Below are 21211 nucleotides of genomic sequence, written 5' to 3'. Positions count from 1 at the left end.
ACCATGTGCAGGGTATATAGATACAGTCAGTGTATCACCATGTGCAGGGTATATAGCTACAGTGTATCACCATGTGCAGGGTATATAGATACAGTCAGTGTATCACCATGTGCAGGGTATATAGATACAGTGTATCACCATGTGCAGGGTATATAGATACAGTGTATCCCCATGCAGGGTATATAGATACAGTGTATCACCATGTGCAGGGTATATAGATACAGTGTATCACCATGTGCAGGGTATATAGATACAGTCAGTGTATCACCATGTGCAGGGTATATAGATACAGTCAGTGTATCACCATGTGCAGGGTATATAGATACAGTGTATCACCATGTGCAGGGTATATAGATACAGTGTATCCCCATGCAGGGTATATAGATACAGTGTATCACCATGTGCAGGGTATATAGATACAGTGTATCACCATGTGCAGGGTATATAGATACAGTGTATCCCCATGCAGGGTATATAGCTACAGTGTATCACCATGCAGGGTATATAGATACAGTGTATCACCATGTGGAGGGTATATAGATACAGTGTATCACCATGCATGGTATATAGATACAGTGTATCACCATGTGCAGGGTATATAGATACAGTGTATCACCATGTGGAGGGTATATAGATACAGTGTATCACCATGTGCAGGGTATATAGATACAGTGTATCACCATGTGCAGGGTATATAGCTACAGTGTATCACCATGTGCAGGGTATATAGATACAGTCAGTGTATCACCATGTGCAGGGTATATAGCTACAGTGTATCACCATGTGCAGGGTATATAGATACAGTCAGTGTATCACCATGTGCAGGGTATATAGATACAGTGTATCACCATGTGCAGGGTATATAGATACAGTGTATCCCCATGCAGGGTATATAGATACAGTGTATCACCATGTGCAGGGTATATAGATACAGTGTATCACCATGTGCAGGGTATATAGATACAGTGTATCACCATGTGCAGGGTATATAGATACAGTGTATCCCCATGCAGGGTATATAGCTACAGTGTATCACCATGTGGAGGGTATATAGATACAGTGTATCCCCATGCAGGGTATATAGATACAGTGTATCACCATGTGCAGGGTATATAGATACAGTGTATCACCATGTGCAGGGTATATAGCTACAGTATATCACCATGTGCAGGGTATATAGATACAGTGTATCCCCATGCAGGTTATATAGCTACAATGTATCACTATGGGGTGGGTGGAGTGATGGGGCTCTGCTATAAGGAGGAGGAGGAGTCATGTGACCTGTCAGCTGATGAGGAAGAGCTGTGTTCTGGGTGTAGTTACATTGTATGAAACCGGGATTGTGAGCAGGATACATGTGATGTGGATACAGGTAATGTACAGTGCTGGGTATATCTGGTATATGGGGGGTGTACAGTGCTGTGTATATCTGGTATATGGCGGTGTACAGTGCTGTGTATATCTGGAATATGGGGGGTGTACAGTGCTGTGTATATCTGGTATATGGGGGGTTTACAGTGCTGTGTATATCTGGTATATGGGGGTGTACAGTGCTGTGTATATCTGGTATATGGGGAGTGTACAGTGCTGTGTATATCTGGTATATGGGGGGTGTACAGTGCTGTGTATATCTGGTATATGGGGGTGTACAGTGCTGGGTATATCTGGTATATGGGGGGTTTACAGTGCTGTGTATATCTGGTATATGGGGGTGTACAGTGCTGTGTATATCTGGTATATGGGGGTGTACAGTGCTGGGTATATCTGGTATATGGGGGGTGTACAGTGCTGTGTATATCTGGTATATATGGGGGTGTACAGTGCTGTGTATATCTGGAATATGGGGGGTGTACAGTGCTGTGTATATCTGGTATATGGGGGGTGTACAGTGCTGTGTATATCTGGTATATGGGGGTGTACAGTGCTGTGTATATCTGGAATATGGGGGTGTACAGTGCTGTGTATATCTGGTATATGGGGGTGTACAGTGCTGTGTATATCTGGTATATGGTGGTGTACAGTGCTGTGTATATCTGGTATATGGGGGGTGTACAGTGCTGTGTATATCTGGTATATGGGGGTGTACAGTGCTGTGTATATCTGGTATATGGGGGGTTTACAGTGCTGTGTATATCTGGTATATGGGGGGTTTACAGTGCTGTGTATATCTGGTATATGGGGGGTTTACAGTGCTGTGTATATCTGGTATATGGGGGTGTACAGTGCTGTGTATATCTGGTATATGGGGGGTGTACAGTGCTGTGTATATCTGGTATATGGGGGGTGTACAGTGCTGTGTATATCTGGTATATGGGGGGTGTACAGTGCTGTGTATATCTGGTATATGGGGGTGTACAGTGCTGTGTATATCTGGTATATGGTGGTGTACAGTGCTGTGTATATCTGGTATATGGGGGTGTACAGTGCTGTGTATATCTGGTATATGGGGGTGTACAGTGCTGTGTATATCTGGTATATGGTGGTGTACAGTGCTGTGTATATCTGGTATATGGGGGTGTACAGTGCTGTGTATATCTGGTATATGGGGGGTGTACAGTGCTGTGTATATCTGGTATATGGGGGTGTACAGTGCTGTGTATATCTGGTATATGGTGGTGTACAGTGCTGTGTATATCTGGTATATGGGGGTGTACAGTGCTGTGTATATCTGGTATATGGGGGTGTACAGTGCTGTGTATATCTGGTATATGGCGATGTACAGTGCTGTGTATATCTGGGGGGTATACAGTGCTGTGTATATCTGGTATATGGGGGGTGTACAGTGCTGGGTATATCTGGTATATGGCGGTGTACAGTGCTGTGTATATCTGGTATATGGGGGTGTACAGTGCTGGGTATATCTGGTATATGGCGATGTACAGTGCTGTGTATATCTGGGGGGTATACAGTGCTGTGTATATCTGGTATATGGGGGTGTACAGTGCTGGGTATATCTGGTATATGGGGGTGTACAGTGCTGTGTATATCTGGGGGTATACAGTGCTGTGTATATCTGGTATATGGGGGTGTACAGTGCTGTGTATATCTGGTATATGGGGGGTGTACAGTGCTGTGTATATCTGGTATATGGGGGGTGTACAGTGCTGTGTATATCTGGTATATGGGGGTGTACAGTGCTGTGTATATCTGGTATATATGGGGGTGTACAGTGCTGTGTATATCTGGTATATATGGGGGGTGTACAGTGCTGTGTATATCTGGTATATGGGGGGTGTACAGTGCTGTGTATATCTGGTATATGGGGGGTGTACAGTGCTGTGTATATCTGGTATATGGGGGTGTACAGTGCTGTGTATATCTGGTATATGGTGGTGTACAGTGCTGTGTATATCTGGTATATGGGGGTGTACAGTGCTGTGTATATCTGGTATATGGGGGGTGTACAGTGCTGGGTATATCTGGTATATGGCGGTGTACAGCGCTGAGTGTATCTGTTTTATAGGGGTGTGCAGCGCTGAGTATGTATCCGGCGCCCTCTGTTGATACTACACTCTTTCTCTGCAGTGATGACCTCAGAAAGTTCTCCCCTCCTCCATTACCGCCTCTTCAGTGTGTCGGATGGGGCCCTGGGACCCGCCACCTCCACCCTCTGCGATGCAGAGCCAATCACGGTGGGCACCGGCCCCGCCCCCCGAAAGCTCTCCACCTTCTTTGGGGTTGTGGTCCCCACCGTCCTCTCCATGTTCAGTATTGTGGTCTTCATGAGAATCGGTGAGTGGGCGGGCCGTGATATCTTGTTTCTCACAGAGGTAGGTATATGGGTAATAAATCCTTATGGTGGCTACAGGCGGTATAACCAGTGTATTATATGCTGTATCACCCAGTAAGTGGTCAGTATACAGATACAGGCGGTATAACCAGTGTATTATATGCTGTATCACCCAGTAAGTGGTCAGTATACAGATACAGGCGGTATAACCAGTGTATTATATGCTGTATCACCCAGTAAGTGGTCAGTATACGGATACAGGCGGTATAACCAGTGTATTATATGCTGTATCACCCAGTAAGTGGTCAGTATACAGATACAGGCGGTATAACCAGTGTATTATATGCTGTATCACCCAGTAAGTGGTCAGTATACAGATACAGGCGGTATAACCAAAGTATTATATGCTGTATCACCCAGTAAGTGGTCAGTATACAGATACAGGCGGTATAACCAGTGTATTATATGCTGTATCACCCAGTAAGTGGTCAGTATACAGATACAGGCGGTATAACCAGTGTATTATATGCTGTATCATCCAGTAAGTGGTCAGTATACAGATACAGGCGGTATAACCAGTGTATTATATGCTGAATCACCCAGTAAGTGGTCAGTATACAGATACAGGCGGTATAACCAGTGTATTATATGCTGTATCATCCAGTAAGTGGTCAGTATACGCATACAGGCAGTATAACTGGTGTATAATATGCTGTTTCACTGAGTAAGTGGTCAGTATACAGATACAGGCGGTATAACCAGTGTATTATAAGCTGTATCACATAACAGGTGTATTATATGCTGGATCACTCAGTAAGTGGTTAGTATATGGATACAGGCGGTATAACCAGTGTATTATAAGCTGTATCACTCAGTAACTGGTCAGTATACAGATACAGGCGGTATAACCGGTGTATTATATGCTGTATCACTCAGTAAGTGGTCAGTATACGGATACAGGCGGTATAACCAGTGTATTATATGCTGTATCGCTCAGTAAGTGGTCAGTATACAGATACAGGCGGAATAACTAGCGTGTTATAAGCTGTATCGCTCAGTAAGTGGTCAGTATACAGATACAGGCGGAATAACTAGCGTGTTATAAGCTGTATCGCTCAGTAAGTGGTCAGTATACGGATACAGGCGGTATAACCAGTGTATTATAGGCTGTATCACATAACAGGTGTATTATAAGCTGTATCGCTCAGTAAGTGGTCAGTATACAGATACAGGCGGTATAACCAGTGTATTATATGCTGTATCACCCAGTAAGTGGTCAGTATACGGATACAGGCGGTATAACCAAAGTATTATATGCTGTATCACCCAGTAAGTGGTCAGTATACAGATACAGGCGGTATAACCAGTGTATTATATGCTGTATCATCCAGTAAGTGGTCAGTATACGCATACAGGCAGTATAACTGGTGTATAATATGCTGTTTCACTGAGTAAGTGGTCAGTATACAGATACAGGCGGTATAACCAGTGTATTATAAGCTGTATCACATAACAGGTGTATTATATGCTGGATCACTCAGTAAGTGGTTAGTATATGGATACAGGCGGTATAACAGGTGTATTATAAGCTGTATCACTCAGTAACTGGTCAGTATACAGATACAGGCGGTATAACCGGTGTATTATATGCTGTATCACTCAGTAAGTTGTCAGTATACGGATACAGGCAGTATAACTGGTGTATTATATGCTGTTTCACTGAGTAAGTGGTCAGTATACGGATACAGGCAGTATAACCAGTGTATTATAAGCTGTATCACATAACCAGTGTATTATATGCTGGATCACTCAGTAAGTGGTCAGTATACAGATACAGGCGGTATAACCAGTGTATTATAAGCTGTATCACCCAGTAAGTGGTCAGTATACAGATACAGGCGGTATAACCAGTGTATTATAAGCTGTATCACATAACAGGTGTATTATATGCTGCATCACTCAGTAAGTGGTTAGTATATGGATACAGGCGGTATAACAGGTGTATTATAAGCTGTATCACCCAGTAAGTTGTCAGTATACAGATACAGGTGGTATAACCAAAGTATTATATGCTGTATCACTCAGTAAGTGGTCAGTATACAGTTACAGGCAGTATAACCAGTGTATTATATGCTGTATCACTCAGTAAGTGATCAGTATACAGATACAGGCGGAATAACTAGCGTGTTATAAGCTGTATCACCCAGTAAGTGGTCAGTATACGGATACAGGCGGTATAACCAGTGTATTATAGGCTGTATCACATAACAGGTGTATTATAAGCTGTATCACTCAGTAAGTGGTCAGTATACGGTTACAGGCGGAATAACTGGCGTGTTATAAGCTGTATCACTCAGTAAGTGGTCAGTATACGGTTACAGGCGGAATAACTGGCGTGTTATAAGCTGTATCACTCAGTAAGTGGTCAGTATACGGATACAGGCGGTATAACCAGTGTATTATAGGCTGTATCACATAACAGGTGTATTATATGCTGTATCACTCAGTAAGTGGTCAGTATACGGTTACAGGCGGAATAACTGGCGTGTTATAAGCTGTATCACTCAGTAATTGGTCAGTATACGGTTACAGGCGGAATAACTGGCGTGTTATAAGCTGTATCGCCCATTACAGTCCTGTCTGCTCCTCATGACCGCCTGGTCTAGTCCCTGGGGCAGAACACAATGGCGCTCTCTGTCCCTCATCCCACATGGATCCGGTTAGTAACGCTTATTATACTGCTGTTCTCTGCTTGTGAAATTTCCTTCTTAGACAAAAATCATGTGACAGGACTGCTGATCCTGCAACAAACGTCATACCGCCATATAGACCCCCGGACACATGTATAGTCACGTCATACCACCATATAGACCCCCGGACACATGTATAGTCGCGTCATACCACCATATAGACCCCCGGACACATGTATAGTCACGTCATACCGCCATATAGACCCCAGGACACATGTATAGTCACGTCATACCACCATATAGACCACAGGACACATGTATAGTCACGTCATACCGCCATATAGACCACAGGACACATGTACAGTCACGTCATACCGCCATATAGACCCCCGGACACATGTATAGTCACGTCATACCACCATATAGACCCCCGGACACATGTATAGTCGCGTCATACCACCATATAGACCCCCCGACACATGTATAGTCACGTCATACCGCCATATAGACCCCCGGACACATGTATAGTCACGTCATACCGCCATATAGACCCCCGGACACATGTATAGTCACGTCATACCGCCATATAGACCCCCGGACACATGTATAGTCACGTCATACCGCCATATAGACCCCCGGACACATGTATAGTCACGTCATACCGCCATATAGACCCCCGGACACATGTATAGTCACGTCATACCGCCATATAGACCCCCGGACACATGTATAGTCACGTCATACCGCCATATAGACCACAGGACACATGTGTAGTCACGTCATACCGCCATATAGACCCCCGGACACATGTGTAGTCACGTCATACCGCCATATAGACCCCCGGACACATGTATAGTCACGTCATACCGCCATATAGACCCCAGGACACATGTATAGTCACGTCATACCGCCATATAGACCCCAGGACACATGTATAGTCACGTCATACCGCCATATAGACCACAGGACACATGTATAGTCACGTCATACCGCCATATAGACCACAGGACACATGTACAGTCACGTCATACCGCCATATAGACCACAGGACACATGTATAGTCACATCATACCGCCATATAGACCACAGGACACATGTATAGTCACGTCATACCGCCATATAGACCACAGGACACATGTATAGTCACGTCATACCGCCATATAGACCCCAGGACACATGTATAGTCACGTCATACCGCCATATAGACCCCAGGACACATGTATAGTCACGTCATACCGCAATATAGACCACGTCTATCCACGTCTTTTGGCGTCTATCCTCCCGTAGAACATAGGAGAACCTCTATTTTCTAGCAGTACCTGTGTGTGTGTGGGTGGGGAGGGGCATCTATCCTCCCGTAGGACATAGGAGGACCTCTATCTTCTAGCAGTACGTGTGTGTGGGGTGGGGGGCGGCATCTATCCTCTCTCTCATCCTCTCGTCACTCTCTGTTCCGTAGGTTTTGTGGTGGGCCATGCCGGTCTCCTGCAGTCTCTTCTCATGCTCTTTGTAGCATACCGCCATATAGACCCCAGGACACATGTATAGTCACGTCATACCGCCATATAGACCACAGGACACATGTATAGTCACGTCATACCGCCATATAGACCACAGGACACATGTATAGTCACGTCATACCGCAATATAGACCACGTCTATCCACGTCTATTGGCGTCTATCCTCCCGTAGAACATAGGAGGACCTCTATCTTCTAGCAGAACGTGTGTGTGTGTGTGGGGGGGGGGCGTCTATCCTCCCGTAGAACATAGGAGGACCTCTATCTTCTAGCAGAACGTGTGTGTGTGTGTGTGTGTGTGTGGGGGGGGCGGCATCTATCCTCCCGTAGAACATAGGACGTCGTCTATCTTCTAGCAGAACGTGTGTGTGTGGGGGGGGAGCGTCTATCCTCCCGTAGAACATAGGAGGACCTCTATCTTCCAGCAGAACGTGTGTGTGGGGGGGGGGGGGGCGTCTATCCTCCCGTAGGACATAGGAGGACGTCTATCTTCTAGCAGAACGTGTGTGTGTGTGGGGGGGGGGGGGGGCGTCTATCCTCTCTCTCATCCTCTCGTCACTCTCTGCTCCGTAGGTTTTGTGGTGGGCCATGCCGGTCTCCTGCAGTCTCTTCTCATGCTCTTTGTAGCATACGCCATCATCTGGTTGACGGTTCTCAGCGTTTGTGCCATTTCTACCAACGGGGCGGTCCAAGGAGGTGGAGCCTACTGTATCCTTCTTGTGGTTTATACGTGCATGGATGTCACCCAGTCAGCTAGTCGGACATGGTTTTATTAACAGTGATAGCCTGAATCTGCTGACCCGTCTATGCGGTCTGTAGCGGTAGATGTTGGTGACACATTTCTTACTAGGCATTTCACACAGTCCAGTCCAGGTAGTCAGTGGGCCAGTCCCCCCCAAATGATGAGGAGAATGGCCAAACTCCTACAGCACTGGGATTCTTTGGGTTGTGGTTTTTGGTAAAATGATGTCTTCTGGCTGCAGACAGACATTGAGCTCTATGACAGCATCTACCTAGTCCTGCCGTGGCCAGTAGGAGTGATTGGTACGTTGGCATGGTTTTTCCTTAACTTCTGCCAGTTATGATCTCCAGGACTCTGGGCCCAGAGTTTGGTGGCAGCATCGGACTTATGTTCTACTTGGCCAACGTGTGTGCGTGTGGAGTTTACGTTCTCGGTCTGGTGGAGGGTGTTCTGGATATCTTTGGGCAGGGTCAGTTCCACCCTCCTGTTTGCCCCCATGTCACTCGTGTGTGTGGCCCTGTAACCGATCCTCTCTCATGTTCCTCTAGACTCGTCTGATCCCACCAATCCTCTGCGATCCCTGCCCCAGGGTTACGGATACAACTTCCTTTATGCTAGTGTGGTGCTCCTGCTCTGTCTGTCCGTCTGTCTGGTTGGAGCTTCCATCTATTCCCAGGCGGCTTTCTTCATCTTTATTCTGGTCACTGTGGTTCTTTTGTCCATTGTGCTCAGTTTTTTAGCTGTCGGGCCCCGGCAGATCACCATTCGTCATGGAGGGAATGTGACTCTGATGGGAGACTACACCGGAATCAATAGTACCACGTTGCATAACAATCTACAGGGTAAGACGTGTGGTTGGTGGCTTCTTCACTTCACAGGTGGATGACTTTGCTTACCTCTCCTCCATTTCCCATTAGCGGACTACTCCGTGGACTACACCACCGGAAACCTCATGAATTTTGCCACCGTCTTTGCTGTGATGTTCAATGGATGCACCGGCATCATGGCTGGATGTAATATGTCTGGTAAGACCTCTTTTAGCTTCTTGTCAAGTGTCACCACTCACAACGTTGCTCTCTGTACTGGGAGGAGCCTTAGACCTGCGGATTGTCATCAGATGTCTATGTTCACACCATTGCACAGGGGCCAGTATTGGATTGGTTTGGTAGGGTCACTTTTTGTTTTACTTTTTTCAGGGGAGCTAAAGCAGCCAAGCCGCGCCATTCCCATCGGGACCATCATAGCTGTCATCATTACGTTCTTCGTTTACCTGATACTCTTTCTCCTCACAGCTCTGACCTGCAACAGGTCTGTAGATGCTATAGAGAGTCCTTACCTACATAGAGATGAGAGGCATGATTGTATGAATGGAGTGGTGGGAATCCTTGTGTGAATGATAGGATATAAGGTTGGCCTAACAGTGGATGTGGTTCTGGAGCTTAGCTGGTCCATTAACTTTCTCCTTCTTGTCAGGACATTACTGAAAGAAGATTATGGATTCTTTCGGCCTATCAATGTCTGGCCACCATTTGTCTTGATTGGAGTCTACGCCACCTCTCTTTCGGCCTCTATGAGCACTCTTATTGGGGCGTCTCGCATCTTGCATGCTCTTGCCAAGGATGACCTATTTGGTGAGACTTTTAGAACATACTTATGTTTTGGGTTTTCCGATACTTCATGTTTCATCCCATGACCTTTGGTCCATCCGACATTGTGTTTTCCAGGAATTCTCCTCGCTCCTGCAAAGCTCATATCAAAGGGAGGAAACCCCTGGGGAGCAGTGGTGTATACCTGGGCCCTGGTGCAGGTAGGATTGTTCCCCATGTCCATGTGAGGTCCTTAATAATCGGTCATAATCCATTTGATAGTCATGAATGTAAATGTAAGTGGATGTCTAGTACTGATAAGAAACCATTGACCTGCCATGTTTCATATCTGGTTCACGTATGATGAGCACTCTTGAGGCCGAGCCTGTGGAAAGGTCGAAAGGATTTTAGGGAAATGTCAACATCTGAAAACCTATAATGCTGGTCAGATTTTGCCCCTCGAAGGCTTAGGCTTGATGTAATAACCTGGACCTACATAGCCACGTGTAACCTTTCTCTAAGGATAGAAGGAGGACTTTTATATTCTCTTAGTAAATGTCCCAATGATTCTCCTTCTCAGTTGGTTCTGCTGGCTGGAAAGTTAAACACCATTGCTGGAATAGTGACAGTTTTCTACCTCATGGCATATGCAGCAATAGACCTGGCCTGCCTAGCACTTGAATGGGCGTCAGCTCCAAACTTCCGGTAAGTGTCTCCACCTCATGATGTCTGAAGTTTTGTTCTATTTGTTCTTCACATTGTGTGGTTTTTCCGTTCTCCTCTTAGGCCTACTTTCCGTCTCTTCTCCTGGCATACCTGTCTTCTGGGCATCTTTAGCTGCTTGGTGATGATGTTTTTAATAAATCCTGCATACGCCTCAGGCAGCATTGTCCTACTTCTTCTCCTGCTAGGATTCATTCACTTCAGAAGCAGCAGCAGCAGCTGGGGATATATCAGCCAGGCCCTTATATTTCATCAGGTGAGAACAAGCAGAGGGAAACTAATACTAGGATACTAGAGGAGACATGAGGAGGTCCACCATAAAGGAGGGTAGTGATGAGGTAGAGGAACGAGACATGAGGAGGTCCACCATGAAGGAGGTAGTGATGAGGTAGAGGAGCAAGACATAAGGAGGTCCACCATGAAGGAGGATAGTGATGAGGTAGAGGAGCGAGACATAAGGAGGTCCACCATGAAGGAGGGTAGTGATGAGGTAGAGGAGTAGAGGAACGAGACATAAGGAGGTCTATCATGAAGGAGGGTAGTGATGAGGTAGAGGAGTAGAGGAGCGAGACATGAAGGAGGTCTATCATGAAGGAGGGTAGTGATGAGGTAGAGGAATGAGACATGAGGAGGTCCATCATGAAGGAGGGTAGTGATGAGGTAGAGGAGTAGAGAAGCGAGACATAAGGAGGTCCACCATGAAGGAGGTAGTGATGAGGTAGAGGAGTAGAGGAACAAGACATGAGGAGGTCCATCATGAAGGAGGTAGTGATGAGGTAGAGGAGCGAGACATAAGGAGGTCCATCATGAAGGAGGTAGTGATGAGGTAGAGGAGTAGAGGAACGAGACATTAGTAGGTCCACCATGAAGGAGGGTTGTAATGAGGAGGTCCATACAGAAAAAAGGATAGTGACGAGGTTGAGGAATAAGACCCAACGAGGCCCTCATGATTGGTGATAGAGGTGTAGGACACAATGATGGTGGATATATTATAAGCTTTCCTTTGTTCTCGCACACACTGGGTCTTTATTGTTCTCTCTATTAGGTCAGGAAATATCTCCTGCTCTTGGATGTGCGCAAGGAGCATGTTAAGTTCTGGAGGCCGCAGATCCTTCTCATGGTGTCCAACCCGCGGACCTGCTGCCAGCTCATCAAGTTCATAAATGATCTGAAGAAGGGCGGACTATTTATCATGGGTCATGTAGAAACTGGAGATTTAGGTGAAATGGTGCAATCCTTGTTAGCTTGATCAACACATGTACTCTGGGTGGTCTGATATGATGGGTTCTCTGGTAAGCTGGGTGGTCTCATACTGGGCAGTCTGACACAGTGAGTCCTCTAGTACACTGGGTGGACTGATATGGGTTTCCTGGTACACTGGGTGGTCTGATATGATTGGTTCTCTGATACACTGGGTGGTCTGATATGATGGGTTCTCTGATACACTGGGTGGTCTGATATGATGGCTTCTCTGATACACTGGGTGGTCTGATATGATTGGTTCTCTGATACACTGGGTGGTCTGATATGATGGGTTCTCTGATACGCTTGGTGGTCTAATATGATGGCTTCTCTGATACGCTGGGTGGTCTGATATGATGGCTTCTCTGATACGCTTGGTGGTCTAATGCGCTGGGTGGTCTGATATGATGGCTTCTCTGATACACTGGGTGGTCTGATATGATGGCTTCTCTGATACACTGGGTGGTCTGATATGATGGGTTCTCTGATACGCTGGGTGGTCTGATATGATGGCTTCTCTGATATGATGGGTTCTCTGATACGCTTGGTGGTCTAATGCGCTGGGTGGTCTGATATGATGGCTTCTCTGATACACTGGGGGGTCTGATATGATTGGTTCTCTGATACACTGGGTGGTCTGATATGATGGCTTCTCTGATACACTGGGGGGTCTGATATGATTGGTTCTCTGATACACTGGGTGGTCTGATATGATGGCTTCTCTGATACACTGGGGGGTCTGATATGATTGGTTCTCTGATACACTGGGGGGTCTGATATGATGGCTTCTCTGATACCCTGGGTGGTCTAATATGATGGCTTCTCTGATACGCTGGGTGGTCTGATATGATGGCTTCTCTGATACGCTTGGTGGTCTAATGCGCTGGGTGGTCTGATATGATGGCTTCTCTAGTACGCTGGGTGGTCTGATATAATGGCTTCTCTGGTATGCTGGGTGGTCTGATATGATGGCTTCTCTGGTACGCTGGGTGATCTGATATGATGGCTTCTCTGGTACGCTTGGTGGTCTAATACGCTGGGTGGTCTGATATGATGGCTGGTAAGCTGGGTGGTCTCATACTGGGCAGTCTGACACAGTGAGTCCTCTAGTACACTGGGTGGACTGATATGGGTTTCCTGATACACTGGGTGGTCTGATATGATTGGTTCTCTGATACACTGGGTGGTCTGATATGATGGCTTCTCTGATATGATGGCTTCTCTGATACGCTTGGTGGTCTAATACGCTGGGTGGTCTGATATGATGGCTTCTCTGGTACGCTGGGTGGTCTGATATGATGGCTTCTCTGGTACGCTGGGTGGTCTGTAACGGTGGGTTCCTGTTCTTCCTTTCCCAGATACGCTCCCATCGGACCCGGTGCAGGCACATTACAGCTTTTGGTTGAGTCTGGTAGATAAACTAAATGTTAAAGCTTTTGTGGATCTGACTCTGAGTCCATCGGTACGACACGGAACGCAGCAGCTTCTGCGCATCACGGGGTTAGGTATGTTAGATGCCCACTTACACATTACAGTACCAAAGTGTGTGTGTACAGTGCAGCCATTGGTTTCCTGTACTGACCTGGCACACTCTCCGCTCGGCCACCTCCATGATTGTTGTGTTTTTCCCCTTCCAGGTGGGATGAAGCCGAACACTTTGGTTCTTGGCTTCTATGATGACGCCAGCCCAGAGGATTACTTTCTGCAGGACTCTGCCTTTACCCCTGGCCTGTCTCCCCATGACGACCCCTTTGGTGTAGACGCCACGTCCCTGCAGGCTCACTTCCCTCCGGTCCGCAGTCCGGACACTCCGCACCATCTGGAGCCTAAAGAGTATGTGTCCATAATTTGTGATGCGCTGAAGATGCATAAGAACATTGTGCTGGCCCGGGGATTCCCTTCGTTGGTGCGGCCAGGGACGTCCAGCTCCAATGCGGCCCTGTACATTGACGTTTGGCCCCTGGACCTCCTTCGGCCCCAGGCTTCTGCCTACGTGGATGTCTGCAGTTTATTTCTGCTCCAGATGGCGTGTATTCTGAACATGGCCGCCTCGTGGCGCAGGTACCAGCTGCGTGTCTTCCTCTGTGTGGAGTCTTCTAGCGGCATGAACAGTGGTAATAACGGATTGTTAGCGGCAGAAGTCAAGTTCCGAGAGCTGCTCATCAAGTTGCGTATCCGAGCTACCATCCGGGTGGTGGACTGGGATAGAGTGGCCGTTCTGCGGGGGCAGGATGTAGAACATACAGGCCTCACCCGTAAACCCACCTCCCCGGAATATCTGAGGGCGGCCAACCAGGCGGTGCTGGAGGAAGGCGGCATGGAGTCTGCTGTGCGGTTCCTCTACCTCCCCCGCCCGCCCGCCGACCCAGCTCTCCATGACCTTTACTTGGGGGAACTGGACGCTCTCACAGCGGGGCTGGGCCCCACACTACTGATCCACGGCCTGACCCCCGTCACCTGCACTGAGCTTTGATGGGGCCCCTGCAGCCACCGCCGCCTCCTCCTTCTCCAGGACCTTCAGCACCTTCTAGAACCTTCCAATGCAATAATGAACCACTTTCCAACGCGGCCTGCACCCCCATCCTCTCTAGCAGGGTGCAGACCCTTCCCACAATCCTCTGCTGAGTCCCCTTAGTCATGCGGTGGACGTTACAGCCCGGGCTGTGGCATCAGACGACCTTCTGACTGTTTCCCCTGTGACCGGCTGATGTATGACTGTAAATACTCCAGATACTTAGAGTTAATAATATTAATAATATAATCTCTTTATTCCTCCACGTGTGACCCCACAGCCCGGCTGGTCCGTCCCCCCACCCCCACCCTGTATCCAGCCACAGGCTCCACCCCCAGCTATCACTTTGGTTGCACTTTACACTGACAGATGTTTCCTGTTCTCTCTTTCCTGCTCAGTCATTGGTTGGTGTTCACACTGAGCTCTGTGAGCTGTATGCACTGTGGGCCTGAGGGCGCCCCCTACAGGCTGCTCTTATTTTTGGTATGCAGAACTCTCATCCTTTCAGCTTGTTGGCACAAGTTACACCCAGAGCTGCTCCGCACTCCTCCTGTCTGATCAGTCACATGGGTAGAGGTCTTCCCCTCCGGAGCTGCACTCACAATATGCTCTTTCTCCCATCGTATTCACATACAGAACTGTGTCTATCATTTTACCGTTGTAACACTCCATTCACAGTGATTATGTCCGATCACATCACACCCAGAGCTGCATTCACAATTCTGCTATTACACCATATAGTTATCATGTCTTCTGCTCCAGTCATATCCAGAGCTGCACTCAAACTGTTTACTCTTCTACCAGCTGTAACGTTGCGTTATTGCAGTCATTATTATATCGATCCCATGTCTCATCCTCCAGAGCTGCACTCACTATTCTGCTGTTACATCATGTTTCATCCTCCAGAGCTGCGCTCATTATTCTGCTGTTACATCCTGTCTCATCCTCCAGAGCTGCACTCACTATTCTGCTGTTACATCATGTTTCATCCTCCAGAGCTGCGCTCATTATTCTGCTGTTACATCATGTCTCATCCTCCAGAGTTGCACTCGCTATTCTGCTGTTACATCATGTTTCATCCTCCAGAGCTGCACTCACTATTCTGCTGTTACATCCTGTCTCATCCTCCACAGCTGCGCTTACTATTCTGCTGTTATATCATGTCTTATCCTCCAGAGCTGCACTCACTATTCTGTCATTACATCATGTCTGATCCTCCAGAGCTGCACTCGCTATTCTGCTGTTACATCCTGTCTCATCCTCCAGTCACCTCCAGAGTCATTATTTTGCTGTTACAACATCTTTAATGTCAATCACATTCAAAGAGTTGGATATAATGTAATAGAATAATGAGTGCAGCTCTGGAGGATGAGACAGGGTGTAACAGCAGAATAGTGAGTGCAGCTCTGCAGGATGAGACATGATGTAACAGCAGAATAGTGAGTGCAGCTCTGGAGGATGAGACATGATGTAACAACAGAATAGTGAGCGCAGCTCTGGAGACATGATATATCTCAGAATCAGTAAAGCATTTGTAATCTGTGCTGCCCCTTATGGTGCCATCACTTCTCCATTACCCACAATCCTACAGTCTATTTATTGGGGGGCTAGGGGGGCTTTGCGGATGGTTTGTGCCTTCTGGTCTATGTTTCTGCCTTAGCGCCTCGGCCATGCTGGTGGGAGGGGCTTATCCCGGGTCGTGACTGTTACGTAAGGTTCTTTTTTTTTCTTTTTTTTTAACCTGAATTCGTTTTTTATGTAACAATTTGACAATTAATAAAATTTAAAAATAAATAATGTACCAGAGTTTTGTAATGTGCGCCCCCTCCCCCTCCCCTGTCAGTGTGTAGTGACTGCTGACACCACCAGGGGGCACCTGAGCCACCTGAACGCTGCAGAGGATTCTAGAGAACAGCACAAGCATCCCAGGCACTCAGCCACACACATCCACATTACAGCCGGGCAAGTGAGGGTTAGAGAGATGAGTGTGTCTTGCTTATCACTCATCGCTAAGGTAGAGTAAAAGTCGATAGAACCTTAAGTTCACTAGTGAAGCACCAACGGCCGAGGTGCTATTTGTGTTAACCACTTATCAGCCAGTGAGACCTAGTTATACATATGTGGATGAAAAATACATATAACCCGAAGGTAATCTATACCCCAGCTATTTTAAACAATTTTTCACTGTATAGATTGAGCACAATTATTCTTTTTTATATTTATATATATATACAAATAAAAGTTAAGTTTTAGTCCGCAGGGAATATATGGGCATAAGGGTATTTTCCCAACACAACACAGCGTAATGTACGGCGCTCACAGGGTAATGTACGGCGCTCACAGGGTAATGTACGGCGCTCACAGGGTAATCTACGGCGCTCACAGGGTAATGTACGGCGCTCACAGCGTAATCTATGGCTCTCACAGCGTAATGTACGGCGCTCACAGGGTAATGTACGGCTCTCACAGCGTAATCTATGGCGCTCACAGGGTAATGTACGGCGCTCACAGGGTAATGTACGGCGCTCACAGGGTAATGTACGGCGCTCACAGGGTAATCTACGGAGCTCACAGGGTAATGTACGGCGCTCACAGCGTAATCTATGGCTCTCACAGCGTAATGTACGGCTCTCACAGCGTAATCTATGGCGCTCACAGGGTAATGTACGGCGCTCACAGCGTAATCTATGGCTCTCACAGCGTAATGTACGGCGCTCGCAGGGTAATGTATGGCTCTCACAGCGTAATGTACGGCTCTCACAGCGTAATCTATGGCGCTCACAGGGTAATCTACGGCGCTCACAGGGTAATGTACGGCGCTCACAGCGTAATCTATGGCTCTCACAGAGTAATGTACGGCGCTCACAGGGTAATGTACGGCGCTCACAGGGTAATGTACGGCGCTCACAGCGTAATGTACGGCGCTCACAGCGTAATGTATGGCCCTCACAGCGTAATCTATGGCTCTCATAGCGTAATGTACGGCCCTCACAGCGTAATGTACGGCGCTCACAGCGTAATGTACGGCGCTCACAGCGTAATGTACGGCGCTCACAGCGTAATGTACGGCGCTCACAGGGTAATGTACGGCGCTCACAGGGTAATGTACGGCGCTCACAGCGTAATGTACGGCACTCACAGCGTAATGTACGGCGCTCACAGCGTAATGTACGGCCCTCACAGCGTAATGTACGGCGCTCACAAGGTAATGTACGGCGCTCTCAGCGTAATGTGCGGCCCTCACAGCGTAGTGTACGGCCCTCACAGCGTAATCTATGGCTCTCACAGCGTAGTGTACGGCGCTCACAGCGTAATGTACGGCCCTCACAGCGTAATGTACGGCACTCACAGCGTAATCTATGGCTCTCACATGGTAATGTACGGCACTCACACGGTAATGTACGGCGCTCACAGCGTAATGTATGGCTCTCACAGCGTAATGTACGGCGCTCACAGCGTAATGTACGGCTCTCACAGCGTAATGTACGGCACTCACAGCGCAATAAACGGCGCTCACAGGGTAATGTACGGCGCTCACAGCGTAATGTACGGCACTCACAGCGTAATGTACGGCACTCACAGCGTAATGTACGGCCCTCACAGCGTAATGTATGGCTCTCACATGGTAATGTACGGCACTCACAGGGTAATGTACGGCGCTCACAGCGTAATGTACGGCTCTTACAGCGTAATGTACGGCACTCACAGCGTAATGTACGGGTCTCACAGCGTAATGTACGGGTCTCACAGTGTAATGTACGGCGCTCACAGCGTAATGTACGGCCCTCACAGCGTAATCTATGGCTCTCACAGCGTAGTGTACGGCGCTCACAGCGTAGTGTACGGCGCTCACAGCGTAATCTATGGCTCTCACAGTGTAATGTACGGCTCTCACAGCGTAATGTACGGCATTCACAGCGTAATCTATGGCTCTCACAGCGTAATGTACGGCGCTCACAGTGTAATGTACGGCGCTCACAGTGTAATGTACGGCTCTCACAGTGTAATGTACGGCTCTCACAGTGTAATGTACGGCTCTCACAGCGTAATGTACGGCCCTCACAGCGTAATGTACGGCCCTCACAGCGTAATGTACGGCACTCACAGTGTAATGTACGGCACTCACAGCGCAATAAACCGCGCTCACAGGGTAATGTACGGCGCTCACAGCGTAATGTACGGCGCTCACAGTGTAATGTACGGCGCTCACAGGGTAATGTACGGCGCTCTCAGCGTAATGTACGGCTCTCACAGGGTAATGTACGGCGCTCACAGCGTAATCTATGGCTCTCACAGCGTAATGTACGGCTCTCACAAGGTAATGTACGGCGCTCACAGCGTAATCTATGGCTCTCACAGGGTAATGTACGGCGCTCACAGGGTAATGTACGGCGCTCACAGCGTAATCTATGGCTCTCACAGTGTAATGTACGGCGCTCACAGCGTAATGTACGGCCCTCACAGCGTAATCTATGGCTCTCACAGCGTAATGTACGGCGCTCACAGCGTAATGTACGGCCCTCACAGCGTAATCTATGGCTCTCACAGCGCAATGTACGGCCCTCACAGCGTAGTGTATATAATAGTGAATATAATTCACAAACAAGGCAAGAGGCGGCACTCCAAATTTTAAAGTGAACAAAAAGTGGTGTTTATTCACCCAGTATGCAACGTTTCAATCTACTCATTGAGATCTTTGTCAAGCACAACAGTGGACCATAAGGGGCTGGTATATAACACACCATAAGACAGCCCACTAATCAAGTGACATCATAATAATTAATAATATAAACATATACAAAGATACATAACCGTGTATTACATAGTGATAAAAAGTGTCCCTGTGTAATGTGAACATAATCAAACATATAGTGAAAACGACCGATCGACATGTAAATATCCTGATCTCTATTATAATCTTCATAAAATAGCTTCCCTGTTAATGGAGGGGGCCGGACTCACCAACGTGTTTAACAAGCCGCTACTCCGTCACGTTGTCTTCCATCGTCGGTCACTTGTTTGTACACAAAGTAACTGCGCATGCGTGAGGAGCGCACCAAATAGGGGGAAGCTTAGGAGTGTCATAGCGTCCGGCAGACCAATCAGAAGATACATGGGAGGATCAAAGTGTCTAGTGGGCAGAGTTCCATTGTCACAGTGCAAGTAGCGCATGCGGTCTAGCGTCATATCTCCCCCGCCGCCATCTTTGATGTTGGCGAAGCGTCTGGACAGCACGGGAATAGCCATCCCAAATGAGTGATATCCAGGATTTCAGCGCCTGCGCACCGCAACGGGTTTCTGCGCCATCTTTGGATAGGGAAAGATAGCCCATACTTGTATTCAAGCGGCATCAATATGATATTACCCGGGTACCAAGGCTGCTCCATTCTCGGGGTCCTTCTCAGTCATCCCAGGCTGGTTGATCCTCTGGCGCTTGTCTTAGCCATATCTCGAGGTCTCCCAATAAAGTTCAAAAAGTGAGCCGCATCTTAAGGAGAAAATCCAAAAATATGATGATCCTCAGACCAGGTCTGAATCGGTCGTCACGACACTCCATGCTTCCCACTTGTAAATAATAAAGGATAAAAGCTATATACTGGTGAGTCATCGGCCAAGCTCCATCATCAGATCTAAAAAAGAGAAAAAAGTAGTGTAAATACCCAATCATAAATATCGGTCATATATTGTGCCAAAAAACATTTATTATTATTATTATATACATATATACAAAATGTCAAATTCCTTTACCCAGTCTGAGGATGGCATATAGGGTTGAAATAGGGCAAGGTCTACAGAAAGGCCTTCAGTGAAAAGTCAATATTCAATCCAGTGGGTTGTAATGAATTCAGCTTAGCTATCCAATGTGCCTCCCTTTGTTTAAGTAATTTGTGACGATCTCCACCCCGTCTAGGTGGGGTAATCCTGTCAATAACACTAAATTTTAATTGTTTAACTGTGTGTCCACATTCTTTAAAATGGCGTGGTACTGGTAGTTCAAGTTTCTCCGTACGGATTGAGGATTTGTGATTGTTTAATCTGATTCTGCACTCGGTTGTGGTTTCGCCTACATAGATCCGTGGGCAGGATCCTTCGGAACCTGGGTCTGGAACCGTGGGGCAGAGCACCCGACCGGAGCCTTGAGCCACGCAGTGCCGTTTAGCAACTATACACATTCCTAATAGTGAATATAATATATACACACCCGGATGTTATATATACACAGACCAGAATGTAATATATATATATATATATATATATATACACCCCCGAATGTAATATATATATACACACCCGAATGTAATATATATATACACACCCGGATGTAATATATATACACCCGAATATAATATATACACACCCGGATGTTATATATATCTACACACACCCGAATGTAATATACACTCAGCTGAATGTTATATATACACACACCTGAATGTTATATATACACACACCCGAATGTAATATAT

General features: G+C 47.1%; 1 protein-coding gene across 1 annotated transcript; it reads left to right on the top strand.

The window, feature by feature from the left end:
• Positions 1-1293: 1293 nt before the first annotated feature.
• Positions 1294-16923, top strand: SLC12A9 (solute carrier family 12 member 9). The gene is made up of 14 exons (XM_069950059.1): positions 1294-1372; positions 3526-3732; positions 8513-8647; positions 9019-9150; positions 9230-9523; positions 9599-9706; positions 9878-9989; positions 10155-10312; positions 10406-10488; positions 10848-10972; positions 11054-11246; positions 12036-12210; positions 13591-13737; positions 13870-16923. Exons 2-14 carry the CDS (start codon positions 3528-3530, stop codon positions 14703-14705), a joined length of 2703 nt encoding a protein of 900 aa, XP_069806160.1. The 5' UTR covers positions 1294-1372; positions 3526-3527; the 3' UTR covers positions 14706-16923.
• Positions 16924-21211: the final 4288 nt, after the last annotated feature.

Source organism: Dendropsophus ebraccatus, chromosome 1 (genome assembly GCF_027789765.1).
Source record: "Dendropsophus ebraccatus isolate aDenEbr1 chromosome 1, aDenEbr1.pat, whole genome shotgun sequence".
NCBI classification, from domain to species: domain Eukaryota; kingdom Metazoa; phylum Chordata; class Amphibia; order Anura; family Hylidae; genus Dendropsophus; species Dendropsophus ebraccatus.
Note: the sequence above shows the minus strand (reverse complement) of the source record. Positions and strands in the feature narration are given on the sequence as shown.